Source organism: Scardinius erythrophthalmus (assembly GCF_964197995.2).
Source record: "Scardinius erythrophthalmus genome assembly, chromosome: 15".
NCBI lineage: Eukaryota > Metazoa > Chordata > Actinopteri > Cypriniformes > Leuciscidae > Scardinius > Scardinius erythrophthalmus.
Window position 1 is genome coordinate 35689453 of NC_138235.1, and position 20438 is coordinate 35709890.

The following is a 20438-nucleotide window of genomic DNA, read 5'->3' on the forward strand; positions in this document are numbered from 1 at the left end:
GACTACATGTCGCCTATGTGACGTCACCCCATAAAGTTGACTTACCCGTGGTTTTCGCCAACCTCAACGATTTTGTCCTCTCCCTGAAAGAAGGTGGTGAAGTGCACCAAAGACACAGCCATGTTTAGCGGGATCCGTGAGCTAGTGTCCGTGTGCGAGTGGTGTTGACGTTTCAAACGCGTCGAAAGCAGCGAAGAGTTGTAGTCCACAAAGTGCTCTCACTCAAAGTCTAACCGTATCAAACTTCTACCCGCTAAATTGTAGCATTCTTTACACGAAAAATTATATTAAAAATTCACAGACAACATATGTTCACATTCATGGCACAATTCAAACGGGACCAGAAAATAATTATTTTCTCCCATTTACTTGCATTGACGATTTTTCAACCTAGAGGTCCAGTGGGGTTAGCGGAAGAGGCGGGACTTACCAGCTCTATAGTTAATGCATTAATGCAAAGAGGAAAAAAATGAGTAAGTCAAATTATGTCTGACTTGAAGCAGAATGTACAGTATGTACAATGTATTTCTAGCAATGAATCATTGCAATAGAGTTCAAAGGTACAGCACGCCTTTAGCTGTCACATTAGTACCATCATCATGAGTATTGAGAGGCTAGTTCATATACGAGTTGTCACTCACAGGGGTTCAGCGGGTTTAAATGAAGAATCTGAAAGGCACATTATCAAACACATTCTACCACTAAAAGCTCTTCATTTGTTCGTTCTGTGTAGCGACTGACCCAGCGCTTATGCCCCTTTCGAGAATCATTGATGAATAAGACAGCTGGAGTGCAATGCTTAGCCTTCGGTGCTCTGGATTAATTGTGAATGAGGAGCGGAGATGTGTGTGGTGTGCCAGGATTATGTCATCTAACGCTCCTGTGATTCTCTGATCTCCTGTGCAAAAAATCACTGACTGTGCAGATTGTGTACACCACTTTTCATACAATATATTATTTTAGTTTGGCATTTTGCTGCTTCTTATATTCACGTACTAGTAAAAAGCTTAGGGTTGGTAAGATTTTATGCTCACTAATGCTGAATTGCAAAAATAGTAATATTGTGAAATATTATTACAATTTAAAATAACTTTTTTTTATTTGAATATATTGTAAAATGTAATTTATTCCTGTGATCAAAGCTGAATTTTCAACATCATTACTCCAGTCTTCAGTGTCACATGATCCTTCGGAAATCATGCTAATATGATGATTTGATGCTCAAGAAACCAAGATGCAGATTTTTCAGGATTCTTTGATGAATAGAATAGAATAAAAAGAAAAGCATTTATTTGAAATAGAAATCTTGTAACATTATAAATGGCTTTACTGTTACTTTTGATTACTTTAATGCATCCTAACTTTGGTCACATTTTAGATTAGGGTCCAATTCTCACTATTAACTATTAACTACGACTTTTGCCTCAATAAACTCATAGTTATTGCCTATTAATAGTTAGTACGGTAGTTGTTAGGTTTGGGTATTGGGTAGGATTAAGGGATGTAGGAATAAGGCATAAATATGTGCTTAGAATAAATAGTCAATATCCTAGTAATATGCATTCTAATAAGCAACTAGTCAATAGTGAGAATTGGACCCTTTAACTAAGGTGTTACCATTTCTTTTTACTCAAATTTTTATTTTTTTTTACATGCATCATGTCTAACAATGACCTTTACCAAGATTATTTACTCAATATTTCATACATATATCATACATCTATTTCTTAAATATGCTATGCACATTTCTGTAGAATTGGAACTACATATCCAATGTTACAAATAGCATGTTCAGCTCTTTAAATGGTTATGCTACTAATAAAAGTGAAGTCATTACGAATCAGTTCAAAAACTGTTGCACTTTAACCTCAAACTCCCATTCTCCCCTGAAGAATGCACAAAGATATGCATCTGTAAACATCCACACGCCCATAAATGAGACCATTTCTCTTCATTCAGTGTCATTTATAAATAGATCCAGCCAGTTTCATCTTCATTTGATGCTTTGTGTTTGTAATCCAGGCCACAGACCCCTTTACACAGCGTGCTTTTGCTAATAGGATTGATGGTGCCCGCACTGTGCACAACACCAACTGTTGCTCTCTTCCTATTGGCTGAGCTGGAAGGTGGGCGGAGCTGATCCGTCCCGAATGGGCTGGAAATAGTGGAGGCTTGAAAAGTGTGATGGTCTTCTTAGTCAATCGCTGCATAGGGAAGAACGAGAGACGAGAAAGAAAGAGTATGAGAGTTTTACCCATGTTCTGAGCAAAACTGCAATTATCTTTCTCGTTCACGCTCTGTCCAAGGTGCATCTCCGCGGGTCGTTCTCCCATCTGGATCTGGGTGGTGGATATATGGAGATCTGCTAGTGTGGCTGGTGTTTTGTGGACGTGGGACACACGATGGCCGTGGCACTGGATGCAGTGTGGGTGCGAGTGAAAGGGGTTTGTAAGCAGAACGGCCTGCTGATTCTCTCAGTGTTGGCCGTGGTTATCGGATGTCTTCTCGGCTTCTTCCTGCGCTCCAAGAACCTCTCGGAGCAGGTTAGTCATTCTGTTAACAAAGCACTGTAAAATTCTCCCCAAAAACCTCCCACAAAACCCTTTCCAACCCTGTCTATAGTGTCAGTATGGTCACAAACTTGGTCTCATTTGGTCCAGATGACCTGTGGGTTTCCTTTTTTTAGATGACTTTCCAGTAGAAGGCTAAAATCAGGTTTTTTTTAATGGTTATTGTTTGATCAGTATGGGTTTTACTATTAAACTATTGCTTTTGGTCCACCCCAGTCTTGAATAATTTGGTTACGTTCACATCTCATTTATCGATTGAACTGGTTGAAATCTCAAGTCATATTAGGATAAAGGCAAAAAAATATATATATTTCTTGTTGTACAATACAAATATCTAAACATTATTAAATCAAGACACATTTACTTGAAAAAATTAGTTCATGCTTAAAACAAGAAGCAAAATCTGCTAACAGGTGGCAGAAAAAAATTAACTTCAAAAGGAAGCAAGATTATTTTTGCTTATCTGACTGGCAGATATATTTTGTCTTAAGCATAAATTTGCTTCATTTTTATAATTTTTTTCAGAATGTAAGACTTCATATCTGAAGTAATTTTGCTCCCCAAGTAAATTTATCTTGATTTAAGAATGTTTAGATGTTTGTAATGGAAAATAAAATAAAATACTGAGGAAAGTCATAGTTTTTCACTAGATTAAAACTACAGTGACTGAATGAACAGCAAACAAAACGTGGCATTTTTTCCCTCCATTTCACGTTGGTCGCTTTGACTAAAACCTCCGTTATGATTCTCAAATACGCCTAAAAATAAAACCTCCAGAGGCCATTTGCTGTGACGGCCGGGGATTACTGTCCAATCATACAAATGCTCTTAGTAATTGTACATTAAGCAAATACTGCTTAACCTCGCAGCGTTTAAAGCAGGTCGGTGATGCTATCGGCTGTTTCAGCTAAATTGGAATGGGCTCTTTAAAAAAAAAAGGCTTATTTTGCAAGAGAAACCCAGTTTGAACCTATAAAAGAAAGAAAGAAAATGTTACATGCATTTATGTATTTGGCAAATGCTTTTATCCAGAGCAATGTTTTGTCAGTACATGCATTCACTGAAAACTGAACCCATGATCTTGGTGTTGCTAGTGTTAAGCTTGATAAGTTGAGCTACAGGAACATGGCAATCTAATTCATGTACACTACTGGTCAAAAGTTTGGAATAATTACATTTTTTTAATGGTTCTAAGAGAGTACAGTGCAAACAGTAATACTGGGAAATATTATTACCATTTTAAAATAGCTGTTTTCTATTTTAATATATTGTAAAATGTCACATGATCCTTCAGAAATCATTCTAATATGATGATTTGCTGCTCAAGAAACATTTCTGATTATTATCAATATTGAAAACATTGTGCTGCTCAATATTTTTGTTGAAACCAAGAAAAGAAAAAAAGAAAGAAATAATTTTTTTCATTCAGCAAGGATGCATTAAATTGACAAGAATTAATTAAATTAAATTGAAGCATTAAATCCCATCATTAAAGGGACAGTAAAGACATTTATAATGTTACAAACGATTTCAAATAAATGGCGTTCTTTTGAACGTTCTATTCATCAAAGAATCCTGATTTGTTTGCATCAAAATATTCATTAAAAACTGTTTTCAACATCTATAATAATAATAAACTTTATTTTATAAAGCGTCTTTAAAAGCAGCTTCTCAAAGTACTATACACAAAATAAGCAATAAATAGCTCAAGAAATAAAAGTAACATCAACAAACAAATGCTTATTTAAAAAAATATGTCTTAAGTCAACCTTTAAAAATGTCATAGCTCTCAGCTTCCCGACGTTTAAAAGGTAGAGAATTCCAAAGGGCAGGAGCATATGAAGAGAAAGCCCTGTCACTCATAGATCTTAAGCGTGTATGAGGAACAGCCAACAAGTTGGATTGTGAATATCGCAATCTATGATTTGGGGTATAGGACTTTAACAATTCAGATAAATAATGTGGAGCCAAGCCATGCAATGCTTTATACGTCAACATCATAATTTTAAAATCAACTCGGAATCTGACTGGGAGCCAGTGTAAGAATTCCAAAACTGGAGTGATATGATCGCATATCCTGGACCAATATCAAATATCATATGTCAATATCCTGGCGGCCGAGTTTTGCACATATTGCAGTTTGTTTAGTGTGGATTTAGAAATGTATCATTGGACGCAATCTTGATATATTTCTGAGGTGAAAAAAAAGAATGATTTAACTGTACTCTGAACAAAACAATAAAATAAAAAACTAGTTTCAAAAGATTCCTCGCTTTACTTAGAGTCTCCAAGACCAATTTGATGGAAATTGGAAAATGGCAGGAAACAATGAGCATAACTTTCATGCTTTTCAATTACTAACTGAGCACCAAATCAGAATATTTGCCATCACAGTACTAAATTACATTTTAAAATGCTTTCAAATAGAAAACAGTTCTTCAAATTATAATAATATTTCCCAATATTACAGTTTTTTACTGTATTTTCAATTAAATAAATGCAGTAAGTTTTAATGTTTTTGTAAAGTTCTTACAAAAACATTAAAAATCTTAATTAAAATGTTAATTATTCCAAACATTTGACTGGTAGTGTGAATTAATGCAATGCATGTTCTCACAATCTGTGACGCATGAGAATCACATTGCACCAAAATCTCAAAATATGTTCCTATTGGCCATTTCCAGTCCAGCTACAAATATTTGCCTCACTTCATACACCGCTCTATTATCTCTCTGTCTCTCACACACAGTCCTTTGAGGAGACCCTTAGGAATGGGAAGAGAATAGCTTCTACAAGTATCTCTCATGCACTGTTTATATGAATAGAGTATAATACACTATTTCAAACATATAATGGGATATGTATGTACAATACACTATTGTACATAATACTACACTAAGTACAACTATATCTCTCTATTGATTTAATTCTATGCAAAAGCAAACAGAAAACAGGTTAAGAGCCTATGATGTGTGGAGGTTTTGCATGAATTATGTATGAGAGTCATAAGAGGATATAGAAGAGACTTAACTAACCCAAAAGCACCAGTCACACACACACACACACACACACACACACACACACACAGACAGACAGACACGCACACATTTAGCAAGCCATTTTACAACAGAAATTTTTATATTATTGTGTTTAAACTAAGCTACAACTGCAGATCATAAAAGAGAATTTATAGGACAAATTAATAAACATCACCAAAAAGCTTTATTTACTTTTTTAAATTTAATTTTAAAGGATGTCAGATTTTGTTAACTTTTTAAAACTATCAAGTCAGCAGTTGTGATAGTCTTTTCTTCTCTATTGTGACATACAGTTGTAATCGATATTATTGAACCTCGATTTCAAAGGTTCAGATTTATTGGCAAAATTTACAGACTTTCAGATGTTTGCAATGAACAAATCAAACTAAAGTAATTGAAATAGCTCAACACAACAAATGTTTCAAGTGGTTTCCCCAAATTCAACTGAAAATGCAACTTTTAAGGACTTCTGCCGTCTCAAAATTATTCAATGTCCTGAACAGAATCCCTCACAACAGCACAAATCTGCAAAACAAGTGTTGTGTCAAACACATGATGCAACTAATCAAGGGCTTCATTAGTTTCACCAGATGTGCTTGAGATAGAACACATTAAATATCTGAACTGGCTAGGTTTGTTGAGTGTCACGTTTGACTGCATGTTAGAAATGTGGCTACGGTCCAAATAATGGTGCAAAAAAATTAAGTGACGATATCATCGCCCTTCACAAACAAGGAACAGGATACAAAAAGATAGAGAAGACACTAAATGTTCCTAGAGACACCGTTGGATGCATAGTTTGCAAGTACAAAGTTAAAGGAACAGTGGTTACACTACCTGCATGGGGAAGAAAAAGGAAGCTATCAACGGCTGCAACCAGATTTCTGAGAAGGCAGGTTCAGAAAAACCCTCGAGTGACTGCAAAAGATCTGCAACAAGACTTGATGGCAACAGGCACTGATGTTTCAGCTGCACAGTAAGGCGTGTACTAAACGCATGTGGTTTCCATGCTAGAACACCAAAAGAGAACACAGCCACAGATGTTTTGGGATTCTGGTCTGTGGAGCAATGAAACAAATCTGGAACTTTTCGGCCCTCTGGATCAGCGGCATATCTGGAGGAAGAAGAATGAAGCATATGCTGAAAATAACACTGTCTACAGTTCAGCATGGTGTGGCTCAGTGATGTTCTGGGGCTGCTTTGCATCCTCTGGCACATGGATTTATTGAAGTATCAGGAAATCCTAGAAGAAAACATCATGCCGTCAGTGAGGAAGCTGAAGCTTGGGCGTCATTTGACCTTCCAACAGGACAATGATCCCAAGCATATACCTCAGATTCCACCAAGGCTTGGTTGCAGAAGTAGTCCTGGAAGATTCTACTTTGGTCATCACAGTCACCTGACTTGAACCCCATAGAAAATCTCTAGTGAGATTTGAAGGCGGCGGTTGCAGCACGCAAACCTAAGAATATTACTGAACTGGAGGACATTGCTCATGAAGATTCGTCAGAAACGCTGTCAGAAGCTGGTGTCTGGCTATTTATCTCGTTTGCAGTAGGTCATAACTGCAAACGGGTGTTCTACTAACTACTAAAGGTGCCTGCCATGAAGGGGTTAAATAATTTTGAGACTGCAGAAGTCATTAAAAGTTGCATTTTCTGTTGAATTTGGGGAAACCACTCGAAACATTTGTTGTGTTGAGCTATTTTAATTACTTTTGTTTGATTTGTTCATTGCAAACAGCTGAAAGTCGGAAGATTTTGCCAATAAACCATATTCGCAATAGGGTTTCGATTACAACTGTATATCCGAGTGAAACAGCTTCTCGAACAAGAACAAATTTAGGGCGGGGCTTGTGGAATTGATTGGATGGTTGTGGTTTGCTATTGGTGGACCTCATGTGAGTGACAGGTTGCCCCGCCCTCATCTTCAGAGAAGAGATGTCGCTGCAAAGGGAGGGGAAGTTATTTTAATTTAAGAGGCACATGAATTAAAAATAATAATAATGTGCACAGATAAGTCACTTATAATAAATACTAAAATATAGCATAAAAAATAAGAATTGTCAATTTTGATTTCATGGTGACTTTAAAGTGTAGCTAAGCAAATACACTCACATACTTTTAAAATTTGCAATATGGAGTGTGTGCTTGTTATCATGAAAATATGTAAGAATTTATCAGTTTATATGCCCATGTATTTATATATGATGTATTTTTAAATCATCTTGTAAAGCGATCAAACAATTTTTTCCTGCGGGATAATAAAAACTATTTTGATGTTCGACTTTTTTTCCTTCTCATAGCCATTGTTGGACGTGTTTTTTTCCCCAATACAATTTTTATGCACAACCAACTTTGACATGCTTTTTGATCAATGTAAAACCCTGCTGTCAAAGTGCTTCTCCTAGAAAGATTTCCAAGCTGATTTCAGAAAGCTTTCTCACAATTCAGAATCTCTTTTGTTGTTTGCATTGTGGAGAGCGCTGGTCTGAGTGGTGCTCTGTGTTTGTGTGTAAAGCTTAGTGATAGCAATGTAATGCCTCCACATAATCTCAGCGCTGGCACGGAAAAGGTGCTGTGGGCCGTGAAGAGGTGGCCGTCAGTCATGCTTCACATTAGTTTGAAAGGCTGTGTTTATCGTGTTTTTGGCAAAGCAAATGGGAGACGAAACACTTACAGACACTTTAAAGAAGAGGCTTTTTCATCCCCCCAAAAAAATCCAAAGAACCTTTATAGTGCATGCAGTTCGTGTAATTTGAACAGCAGCATTTGTTCATTTTCTTTCGGATGCGAGACAACTCCTGTGTTTGCCGTGCCGTGTGTGATTATAGCAGCAGTGAACAAGAGACAAGAAGACACAGCATGCACATGCTGAATAGTGGCATTGAGAAAGTCTGAATGCTTTGAGATTGATATAGTCACAGATGATCACAGAAAATGTGCATATACAGTATATATAGACTTCATCATTCTGCAAAAGCTGGCTAAAACCAAGGAAAATTTTAAGTTGAATAAACAGTTCAAGTAAATTATCCCCATTTGTATTCCTCTATAAAAAAGTAGAAGTTTAAAAATAGTACTTATGAAAACAATTGCTTTAAAAGAATATACTTAAGCATGAAATGAATGTAATGTTTTTGACACTTAATTGCATGTTGTTTGTAATTACATGAACTATAGTTACATTTATTTCAAATGCAGTTATTTGAACTTAAGAGTGTTTTAACCCACTTAAGTAGAACATCTTTATATGTAATAAAATTACATGTATTGTTTTTGTAATGGTTAATGTGTTCTACTGAAACTTGTGTCATGCTTTTTAATATATTTGTAAATACACATTTGTAATGATGAAATTGCAATTTAGTACATTTAAAATATATTAGCTTTAAATGTAATTTAGAATAACACATTACAGTTCAAATTATAATCTATAAACTAAATCTTATGTGCTTTAGTAGGTTAGTCAACATCAAAATGTGTATTTTTAATGCACAACAGATTATTAAAACAATTATTTAAAATACACTTAAAGTAAAAATGTGACATTATTAGAAGTGCCCTTTTTAAAAGTGTAAGAGGGTTAGTCATGAAAGTGGACTCACTTTAAGTACACTTAAGTGTCCTTTAATTTCATGAATATTATATTGTCTGCAAGTACAGTTTTAATATATATAAATATATACTTTTAAGATTTGCAGTACTCTACAAGCCCACACTAAATTCAACTAAGCACACTTCTTTTTTATGACCTACTGTATGCTTTCTGGGGCCGGACTCGTATCTCAGTGTCAAACCAGCTGGACGTGAGTAGAAATACAAGCTCACACTGAAGCTCATTAGGCTTTTGTTGTGTTTTTTTTAAAGCATGCTGGTATAAAATGAATCCTTTAGCAGATGGATCATGGATTCAGAATCCATGATGCTCCGGTTCATGAAGTCAGTATATCGGGAGTTCGGGAGTATCTCACACATTCAGTTAAGCCAGCAAGAGGTTTGGAAGGTTCTAAGTGTCAAACAAACTGTTCCCAAAAGAGATGATGCTGTGATTCATTTGTGCCCTTGAGTGAGACATTTAAGACATTGTGTCAGGTCTAAATGTCAGGGAGAATTGAGACTGAGAGCAATGGTGGAAGGTAAGATTTCAGTCAATAGCAAATTACATTTTGGGGTGTTCCTCACGTAAAGCTATTGTATGGCCTTAGAAAGCTTGAAAGATATCCCACAAGTCTTATGAACTCATTTATAGTGGCTTTTGGAGCTGGACAAACGGTAATGGTGTCTATTTTCACTGTATTGTAAAGAAAGAAAGAAAGTTATATGGGTTTGAGGTCAGTAAATGATGACAGAAGTTTGATTATGGGTGATTTATTGCTTATCCTGAGGGCATCACCTTAGATAAAGTATGGACATCATCACACCTCCACAAGGCTGCAGGATATTTGAATACTCATATATCTCCTTTTTAAACAAATCTGAGGGGTTTCATTTTCTTGAGCCGACTTTATTGGCCACATTAAGTCAAATCAAATTTATTTAAAGCCGCATTACAGAAAATCATGATGTTGTTTGTAATATCTTAATATCTTCATGCCTTTTAGTTTAGTTCATGCCTTTTAATATCTTCGTGCCATTTAGCAGATTAGAGCTGGACATTTTTGGAAGATAGAACCAATCACACAAGCGAGATTTGCTGTAGAACATTAATGTGAGTATGCTGTACATGCACACAGGTATAGAAGGTTGTACTACATAGCACAGAATGCATACTGCTCATTTCCATAGTGACAGATAGTGACCATGTCCATCAAGCTCCAAAAATGATCTTATTTATCCAAAGTCATACCATAATTTTGTGTGAAAAACAGACTATTTAAGTCTTCAATTTAGAATTCAGTCTGTTCTTCATGCAGTGCTATTGTGTGCAATCAGATGGAGATCAATTGTGTGAGAACTAGTCCACTTCAAGGTTCTTTATGTGAAGAAATCCATTCTTTGCTTCAGGAACAATATTACCTGATTAACAGCTGCTCTTCTCATCTCATGAGAAATCAGTGGGTTTGTTCCACTAGATGGCAGGATTCAAGCAGGTGACCCGGGGTCTTGAGGAAGAACTTGATCGGAAAACTTTGTGATGTTTGTACTTCTGAAATTAGAGTGTTCACCAAGATGTTAGTATTTTTTATAGAGTGATATGTTGACTATATAATGTACTTTTTTATTGACTAAAACTTTTTGGCATCCAAATCCCCCAATAGATGAATCAGGCTGCACGATAGTTCTTAGTTCTGTACTTAATTCCAATCATTCAAAATTACTTTCTGTTGCATAAGGGCATTTATTTACCATCCATGATCACACATTTCATTATAATTACTAATATTTAACTCATAACAATGTCTTTTTTTATCTTTCTTTTTTATTGTGTATATTTTGAATAATATGTTTAATCATATTTTACAGAGTTGTTTACAAGTTCTAGTTCTATTATTGTTGTAATGTTTGACCCTTTTCTCTAGTTTTAGGCCTAATAACATCTGGCAAAGGGACTACGGATGAAAACTAGCCTTCGGGCTAATTTGGGTACATAATTCACGAATGTTGATTAATGTACACTCTCCCTTTTCAACAACAAAAAAAAACAGTACAGTCGAAATTCATATTTGGGCTTATTACAAATCACATGGCTACATTCAGACTGTCAGTCCAAATACAATTTTTGTGTATATCTGATGAAATGTGATTTTTACTAATTAGTTTCGAGCTACATTCTTATGTGGTTTGAAAACCTATTCAAAAAGTCTGGCTGCTCTGATCGGATAGGATTTCATGTGGACTTCCTCTCTCAAGTAAAACGTAAACGTCAGACGTTGTTATAGGAAACATGCAGAAAGTTGCTGCAGACACAAGCTTGTGTTGTTGCAAAGTGCCACAAATGTTGAGCAGAAAATGACAATGTAACGAAGACCAAAACCATCTCCGGTTATATTGTCATTGAAGACTAAAATTTCATCTTTTAATATAATATATGTATCTGTATTATTATTCTGCATTAATATTCATAATCAGTTGTAATATCTTATGGAGTTTTAAACGCATGTATTTGAATGCATGTGCATACTATAGATAGCATGAATCCATGTGAGGATCACATGTCAGACAGGGGGAAAGCTATATTTTGCTTAGAGGTGTGTGTAACATGTTCACTGAGCAGAGATGTTTCCACTGATGCAAAATGCAAATGTCCCATGAATGTATACACCAAGGATAGATTATTAATATAGAAAGAAGACTGTGCCATGTGTTTGCATGACATATACATTCCATTTTTAAAGCCTAAGCAACATGTTTTTCTACCTTACAAGGAAGTTGAAAGTCATTCGGTGATGTATATAAGCTCAATGTTACTGTACTGACTCAGAGAAACACGGAAACAGAAGCCTGGCATGAATACAACACCTTTTCTAGTTTCTCTCCTGACATATAAGAATAAAGACTTTTCTTGGCAAGAGAACTGCTGCCCGGTCCCGGCAAATAACCAGTGAGACAATATCGAGACGATTATTTTCAATTAATTGAAAGAAGCAGATTGTCATCATGATTAATCTTGCAGCCCTGGATGGATGGATGGATGATGGATGGATGCAGTGGATGGATGAATTTGAAATGCTGGCTGGCTGGCTGGCTGGATGGATGGATGGATGGATGGATGGATGGATGGATGGATGGATGCAGTGGATGGATGGATATAGTGGAAGGATACAGTGAATGGATGGATACAGTGGATGGATGGATTTGAAATGCTTGGTGGATGGATGGATGGATGGATGGATGGATGGATGGATGGACGGACGGACGGACGGACGGACAGATAGATAGATAGATAGATAGATAGATAGATAGATAGATAGATAGATAGATAGATAGATAGATAGATAGATAGATAGATAGATAGATAGATAGATAGATAGATAGATAGATAGATAGATAGATTAGATGGATGGATTTGAAATGCTGGTTGGATGGATTGGATGGATGGATGGATGGATGGATGGATGGATGGATGGATGGATGGATGGATGGATGGATGGATGGATGGATGGATGGAGTGGAAGGATACAGTGAATGGATGGATTTGAAATGCTGGATGGAGGGATGGATAGATAGACACAGGGGATGGATTTGAAATACCGGATGGATGGATGGATGGATGGATGGATGGATAGATGGATGGATAAATGGATGGAATTTGATTTGCCTGACAAAATGTTTTGAGTTAATGAAATGCTTCGAATACTGCAATAAATGACAGTGTCAGATGTTACAAAGAATTTTGTTGTAATTGGATGCTTTCATACCAGAGCTTTTGGTGTTGACAAGTTCGTTTGACATCAATTCTCTTCTCATAATGTATGTGCATTCTCCAAATGATGCAGTGTCGCAAAACTGCCACTGAATCTACACAGCGTGACCAGTGTGCGATTCCAAAACGAATGCCTCTTCTTGTGATGAGTGTAGTACGACTCTTACGAGCAGGTTAATGGATCACAGAGCTTACAGCGCGCAGCAACTGCAGTTCTTTAAATGAGTCAAACTGTGACACTTAAATCAGTGTAGTTGATCACTGTTTGTTTGTATCACAATGTGTAGCTAAAGATGCACATAATGAGTTTCGTAAGTATTTTTTTTTTCAATAAAAATAAATGAATAGAATCAGTTTGCACATGTCGTTGTTAATAATATATAGCTATAAGGCTAATTATTGGATTGCATTTATGACTTCTAAAAAAGTCTAATTAATTTTATTTAATACATTTGTTTCATTGATGCACCAGAATTGTTAAGAGGTGCAGGAACCAGAACAGTGAAACAGGCCTACTTTATGATTCCCTACTGGGAGTCAGTATTGGGGGTAACACATTACAAGTAAAAATGCTTTTTTCCCTAGTAACTAATAAAGTAACGCATTTTTCAAATAAGCAATGCAAGTTACTTAGTTCTAGACTAAATGTGAGCATGCATTTACTCATCTCACTTGCACAAAAACAGATTCAGTATTCCTCAAAATAAATAAAAACAGTGAAATGCAAACTCAGAATATTACACAAACCTGCTCAAATTAAATATGCTAAATAGCACAAATAAAATGTATGCATTTAATCTCACTTTAGTAAGCAATCTCTTTGCTGCTGACCTTCGATGATCCAATTCGACCACACTAATAAGCAAAAATGACTGTAGATAAATATCCCATTCGTGTTTTATTTTTTGTTTTTATTGTTGAAGAGCGCTGAACTTTCTTGTCTGAGTTGTACAGATGTGAATTGCCTCTACTGTACAGATGTGAATTTGCCTTTCCTTCAGCCTGAGGCTTATTCATTTCACTTATGGTGTAAAAGGGCCTTTACATTTGAATAGCTTTTTTGTTATTGAAAAACAAACAAGCAAGCCCAGCCCAGATAAGAAAAAGTTACACAAACGTAACGTAACACATTACTTTCCATAAATTGGACATTGTGAAGGCTATCTCACAAGGTTAGTTAGGTTAGATTAGGTTATACTTTATAGTCCCAGGTAGGGAAATTTGTCTTTAACTCAGAAAACAGTATAGATTAACACATTAAAAATATTTAACATATCAGTTATATATACAACAATATATAAACAGTTTCATTAAAAATATACAAAGTGCCCCAAAGGGTTCTTATTCTGAGATCTCGGAAAGCTCTTCAGTGAGGGTTTAGGTGTTCAGTGTACAGCCTCTTGAGTTTTTGCTCTTAAAAAACTAATATACTAATATGTTCCGCTCAGCAAGGTCACTAAAGCACTTAAATTGCTTTTTAGAGTCAAACAAAGAAACCTTGTACTCTAATACTATGGAGTGGCTTTTAGAGCACAGCAGACTGCTAGAAGGACTTGTTCTTGTTTTGCTTGTAAACATCCCGTTCTAGATGGAGAAGCCAAACGATAAGAATATCCATAATAACAAATAAAATCAGTGCATTTTTTATTCTTATTTTGAAACCAGATAATATCTTTAAGTACTTGTCCCTCTTTTTAAAATAGTCATAATCTTTTAGTTTGCTTAACAGCATTAGGTGGAGAAGCATAATCTTTCCAGAGAGCATTTGATTGGACAAACATCTGCATGTAAGTGCAAGATGATGTAAATACTATTCTTGTTATGTTTTGAATTACTCCTAAAAGTTTATTTGGACTTTTTTCATTTTAGAAATGAAAGGTAATAACAATAAGGTTAATGGGAACTCTTTGTTATTACCTTTCATTTCTAAAGTGAAAACTGTCCAAATAAACTTTTATGCATTAACTAATACTAAGTAACAATGAGCAATACATTTGTTACAGTATTTACTATTAATCTTTTAATGTAATCAATTTTAAATGTTGTAAAGAAATGGTATTTTATTTAGCATTTATTAATGTAAATTAAAAATGTAACTGCTCATTTGTTAGCTCATAGCTCAGGTTCATTAAATAATATTAACAGATACAACTTTTGATTCTAATAATCGAGATTAACATTAAAGCAATTTCTGAGAAATATTGTTGATATCTGTTGATATCGCCAAAACAAACACGCCCCTACCCAAAAAGATCACATCCCAATCTTCATAGCCCCACCCCCAAATTAACCAATACACCATGCAACGCAGGCACCTCCCCCCTCATGAGTGGACACACCCCTTACTGCTGATTGGCTACAAGTGTGTTCTGGTGCTCGGTCTGATCAATTTTCAACAGCATTTCTCAGAATTCGCCCACTGCACCTTTAACTAAGAATAATAAATGCGTTAGAAGTGCTTTTCACTGTTAGTTATCTAAAGTTAACAAATGAAACCTTTTTGTAAAGAGTTTCCGGGGACTGTAACTAACTCCTCATCTTGACTTGTTTGGAAAATATCCCACTCTGCATTTTCAATATATAATTCAATGTTCTTGTTTTCTTGTTTTCAGTCTCTCCAATGTGTAAATAACTCAAGGCAGTTTGTACCATTTAAACACAATTTTAAAATCTTTTGTACTGTTGTATATCGCCCCTTCATTGTTTAACCATTAAAAAGATGCATGATGTACCTTGTCACGCTTTAGGAGAACAAGCGTGCCATATGGCCTCTGCAATCGTACACAGATGAGCCACTTATGCACAAATCAATGGGTAATTTAAAAAAAACTGCTTTGGAGTTCCTCTCAGAGTGTAGGAACAAAGGCATGCTATAATTCCGCCACAAAAACTGAGCATTCAAAAACAAAGCATTGGATGTTCTTAAAGAAATAATGGATTGGCAATCATTGCTCCATTGTAAATTATGGATCTGTGTATCTTGCGATATGAGGAGAAAATACATGTTCATCCTCGTCCTTCATCAAGACTTGCGGATGGAAGTGGCTCCCACTATAATTAAAGTGATCCAATCCATGCAGGTAGAAAGAGAACATCTTTTTTTTAAATTGAAAAACGTAAAGTATTTGAATGTAATTGCATTAGATCAAAATGTCAGAGCAATACATTTATTTTAAACAACACTAAAGCACACTTTTTGTTTGTGATCAAAAGTCAGAATAAAGATGTCTATTTCAAATAAATGCTGCTCTTTATCACTGTTCCCACAAAGATATTAAGCAGCACAACTGTTTTCAACATTGATAATAAACAAATGTTTCTTTAGCAGCAAATCAGCATATAAGAATGATTTCTGAATGATCATGTGACTGAAGACTAGAGTGATGATGCTAAAATTCAGCTTTGATCACAGGAATAAATTACTGGGGCGTGGTTCAGCGAGGTCTGCAACGGGAGAGAGAGTTGGGAGACGAGCGAGTAAGAAGGTCAAGTGAAAATGACAAACACCTGTGTCTTGTTTTAATAATTGGTGTGGAGAGACCGGATATAAGCTGCTGGGAAACGGTGAGCGGGGAGAGAGACCAATCTGAGAGCTTGTGCTGTGACCGCTGATGAGAGCTGGAAAGCATGAACTATTTAATGACTGTCAATGAGAACTTCTGTTGAGAGCGCAGAGATCGCGAGTTTGGTTGTGTTGCTTTCAGTTTAAAATTAAAAGCGTGGGCTCTATTTGAAACGCAGGGCACAAGTGCATTTAGGGCTTGTCCGAATTCACTTCTGCAATTTAAAGCGAGCAAGCAGACCATCTACGGGACAAGCCGGATTCCACCATATCTTTATGTACACAATAATAATCTTTTATATTGTAATCCTTTTACTTTTAATATTTGTGTGTTGCTGCAGCAGAGTGTATGCGCGTTGTGGACCCGCCTATAGGTGCACATTACTAATGTGCTCTTTAAATAACAAAAAAATATGTATTGCGCCATTGACTTTAGACCAGGTTTCAGTTGGTCAATGGTGCATTTCAGTTGCCTCAAAATAGCATTGGTCCAACAATACGCCTGAACACACCTCGTTTTCAGACCAGCACGACCATGGGCGCACAAATGGATGCAAATGCATTTGCTATTTAAACAACGTGGCGCAGGACATGCAAATAATAACTGCGTTGGGTTGAAATGAGCAAAAGACACTTGCGTCGCGCTTGCGCCGGGTGTATGAAAGGGCCCTACGAGTCTCAGTAAGCCGACCCTGTCTTCTTCCTTTTTTCCTCTGAACATTGTTACATTGGTGCCGAAAGCCGGGAAGGAAGAAGAACGTCGCCACTGTCATGCAAACCCCGTCAGGTTTGCCATTTACGTATGTCATCCGTTCGCTTGCGAGACTCTATCAAGAGCAACAGCAGGCGCTGGTGGACATGAGGGAGGATCAGGCACGCCATTTCCAGGCCCTTGTCCAGACGCACTGCAGTTAATCCCTCTACGCCTCATGAAGATTGGTCCCCAGGACGACCCGTTGGCGTTTCTGGACCTCTTCGAGAGGACTGCTGCAGGGGCATGTGAGTGGCCCCAAAGTAAACCCACTGGCCGGTACGCTTCATCCCCTGCTGTCGGGGGAGGCGCAAATAGCAGCACAGCAACTACCGGTCCAGAACCTCCTGGTCTACGAAGACCTAAAACGAGCCATTCTTCAGCGCGTCGGCCTCAGGCCAGAGCAGCAGCGCTTCAGGTTACTAGACATTGGGGAGGGGGACCGTGATGGCTCAGTAGCTGGACCTGGCCATCCAACTAGTATTAAACTGGCAGAGGACCAGATGGTTGTGTGTCCTTGGTTTCGGCACCAGTGTAACAATGTTCAGAGGAAGGAAGGAAGGAAGGAAGGAGACTAAGACTTGTGCTGTTTATTTGAAACGAAAAGGAACACAACCAAACTCCCGTCCACTGTAAATAGAAGTGCTCAGTGATAGTCATCAATAGTTGTTGCTTTCCAGCTCTCATTGGCGGTCACAGCACGAGCTCTCTCCTTGCTCACTGTTTCCCAGCAGCTTATATCCGGTCTCTCCATGCCAATTGCTGCAACAAGACACAGGTGTTTGTCATTTGCACTTGACCTTCTTACTTACCGCTCATCTCCCAACTCTCTCTCCCATCGCAGACCTCGCTGAACCATGCCCCCCTCGCCACAATTACACTTTAAAATATTTTCAAATTGTTATTTTACATTTTTACAATATTACTGTTTTTCTGTATTTTTGATCAAATAAAGCAGCCTTGCTGAGCAGAAGAGACTTCTTTCAAAAGCAAAACAAAAACCTTACCAACCCCAAACTTTTGAACAGTATAGCTATCTTACTTTCATATTTGTGTGTTTGTGAGCAGAGAGCCGCTCTGCCGTTTTAAGATGGATTAATTTCTCCGCTCTGGCAGTCCTCTGCTCTCATAGCAGACCACAAAACAGACATAGCTTACAGCAAAGAGGCTTTCTCAGAGCCCTGACCACAGGCCAAACATCCAACCAAAGAGAGAGCGAGAGAGAGATTTGGGCATTATCACTGGGCAGTTTCTTCAGTTTTGGACTGCGGTCACTGCCGAGTGCCAATAAAGAGAAGCGTTTAGGCAACTCAGTAAGATCTGCTGATTCCAGCTGTTTTCTGCCTGAAGTTAAACAATAGAGGCATAATTGTGGGTCAGAACCTCATTGTCTTTGGAGGTTTTTTTGGAAATATTAAATGTCAAAACTTAAACATGATGTCTGATGGCCATTTCATTCCTACAGTATGAAAGCAAAACCTGATAATCTTGAAACAAGCCCTGATCACTGAACAGCACTTGCATGCAACTTTAAAGCTGAACACTGGGAAAAAAGCACAAAGGCCAATTCCACCATAGCATATCAATAATTCTCTCACATGTTGATTCTCAGCGTTTTCTGCCTTTTTGAACTGGTTGTAACAGGTCTGTTTTTTGTTTTGTTTTAATTTTTCTCCTCCAGGAAGTGAAATACTTCCAGTTCCCTGGAGAGCTGCTGATGAGGATGTTGAAGATGTTGATTTTGCCTCTGGTCGTGTCCAGGTAAGACTTCATAATGATCACTATGGATAACAAGCTGATTTTATGTCTGTAGAGCTCCAGTTCCCGTTTTAAAAACCATCTTAATGTGTTTTAATCAAACGCTATCTCACGACCAATTCGTATGAATTCATACGAGTGAGGTCATATGAATTTGTACGAAATAGCCACCTTGTAAAATTCGTATGAACTGCCGTGAGATCGGGTTCAAACTGTTCAAAAGTTTGGGTTTGGTATTATTTTTTTATGTTTTTGTAAAAATTCTCTTCTGCTCACCAAGGCTGCATTTATTTGATCAAAAATACTGTAAAAACACTAATATTCTGAAATATTATTAGAATTTCTAATATTGGTTTGCTATCTGAATATATTTTAAAATGTCATTTATTCCTGTGATGCAAAGCTGAATTTTCAAGCATCATTACTCCAGGGTTCAGTCTCACATGATCCTTCAGAAATCATTCTAATATGCTGATTTGCAGTTCAAGAAACATTTCTGAAAACAGTTTCATATTTTATAGAAACAAGTTCAAAAGTTCGAAAGAACAGCATTAATTTTAAATATAATTTTTTTGTGATGCTATAAAAGTCTTTACTGTCCAAGCTGGCTTAGGTGGGTTCATCTGCTGGCCCTATAATGCCATTTTAAAGGTTCCCAATTTTGTTTTGGAGTCTCCTACAACAGGTTTACATGCATCAAAGGTAAAAAATAATAATAAAAAAACAGCTTAATTTTCTCATAATATACATTGTACATCACCATATTTTTAAATGATTCTCATCAGATTAATCAGTCTCTGTAAATCCCTCCTTTCCAAGAGCTACTCTGCTCTGATTGGCCAGATGGCCCAGTCTGTTGGTCTACCTCTTATAACGTATTTCGGAAGCTAAACTATGGAAGTAAAATAGTGACAAATGTTTTTGAAATTCACAAATTCACATTGAATTCACAAATTCACATTGATTTCACAAATTCACATTGATTTCACACACATTTTCATTATTAAAAATTCAATAACCCATAGTCACCTTTCAGATTTCACTTCCAAAATGTTCATTCTGTTTAAAAATACAACCTATAATATTCGACAGTAAAATTTTCAGTCCATTTCATTTCACTTTACAATTCGTTTCCACAAATTCAGTGATTCAAATTCGACAGCAAATTCTGTCATCTTGGAACTGCAGGAATACATCTGACATCTTGGAACTGCAGGAATAGTAGTAGATTACCAATTTAATAATCTCCATCTGCTGTTAGTCGATCTCACCTGCAGGGGGTGCAAGCGGCTGTTCACGAAGACTATAGCAACGTTGCATTCATTCATAGAAACTGATTTACAGAAATGGAGCAAGCGATCAGTATTTGTGATGATTATCAGGGCCAGTAGTTG

General features: G+C 36.7%; 1 protein-coding gene across 1 annotated transcript in view; it reads left to right on the forward strand.

Moving 5' to 3' along the window:
* Nucleotides 1-2186: 2186 nt before the first annotated feature.
* Nucleotides 2187-20438, forward strand: part of slc1a7b (solute carrier family 1 member 7b) — a 58699-nt gene continuing 40447 nt past the window's right edge. The window contains exons 1-2 of the mRNA XM_081386787.1: nt 2187-2543; nt 18968-19047. Coding sequence (XP_081242913.1) covers nt 2403-2543; nt 18968-19047 — 221 coding nt within the window. The 5' untranslated portion in view covers nt 2187-2402. The remainder of the gene's footprint in view (nt 2544-18967; nt 19048-20438) is intronic.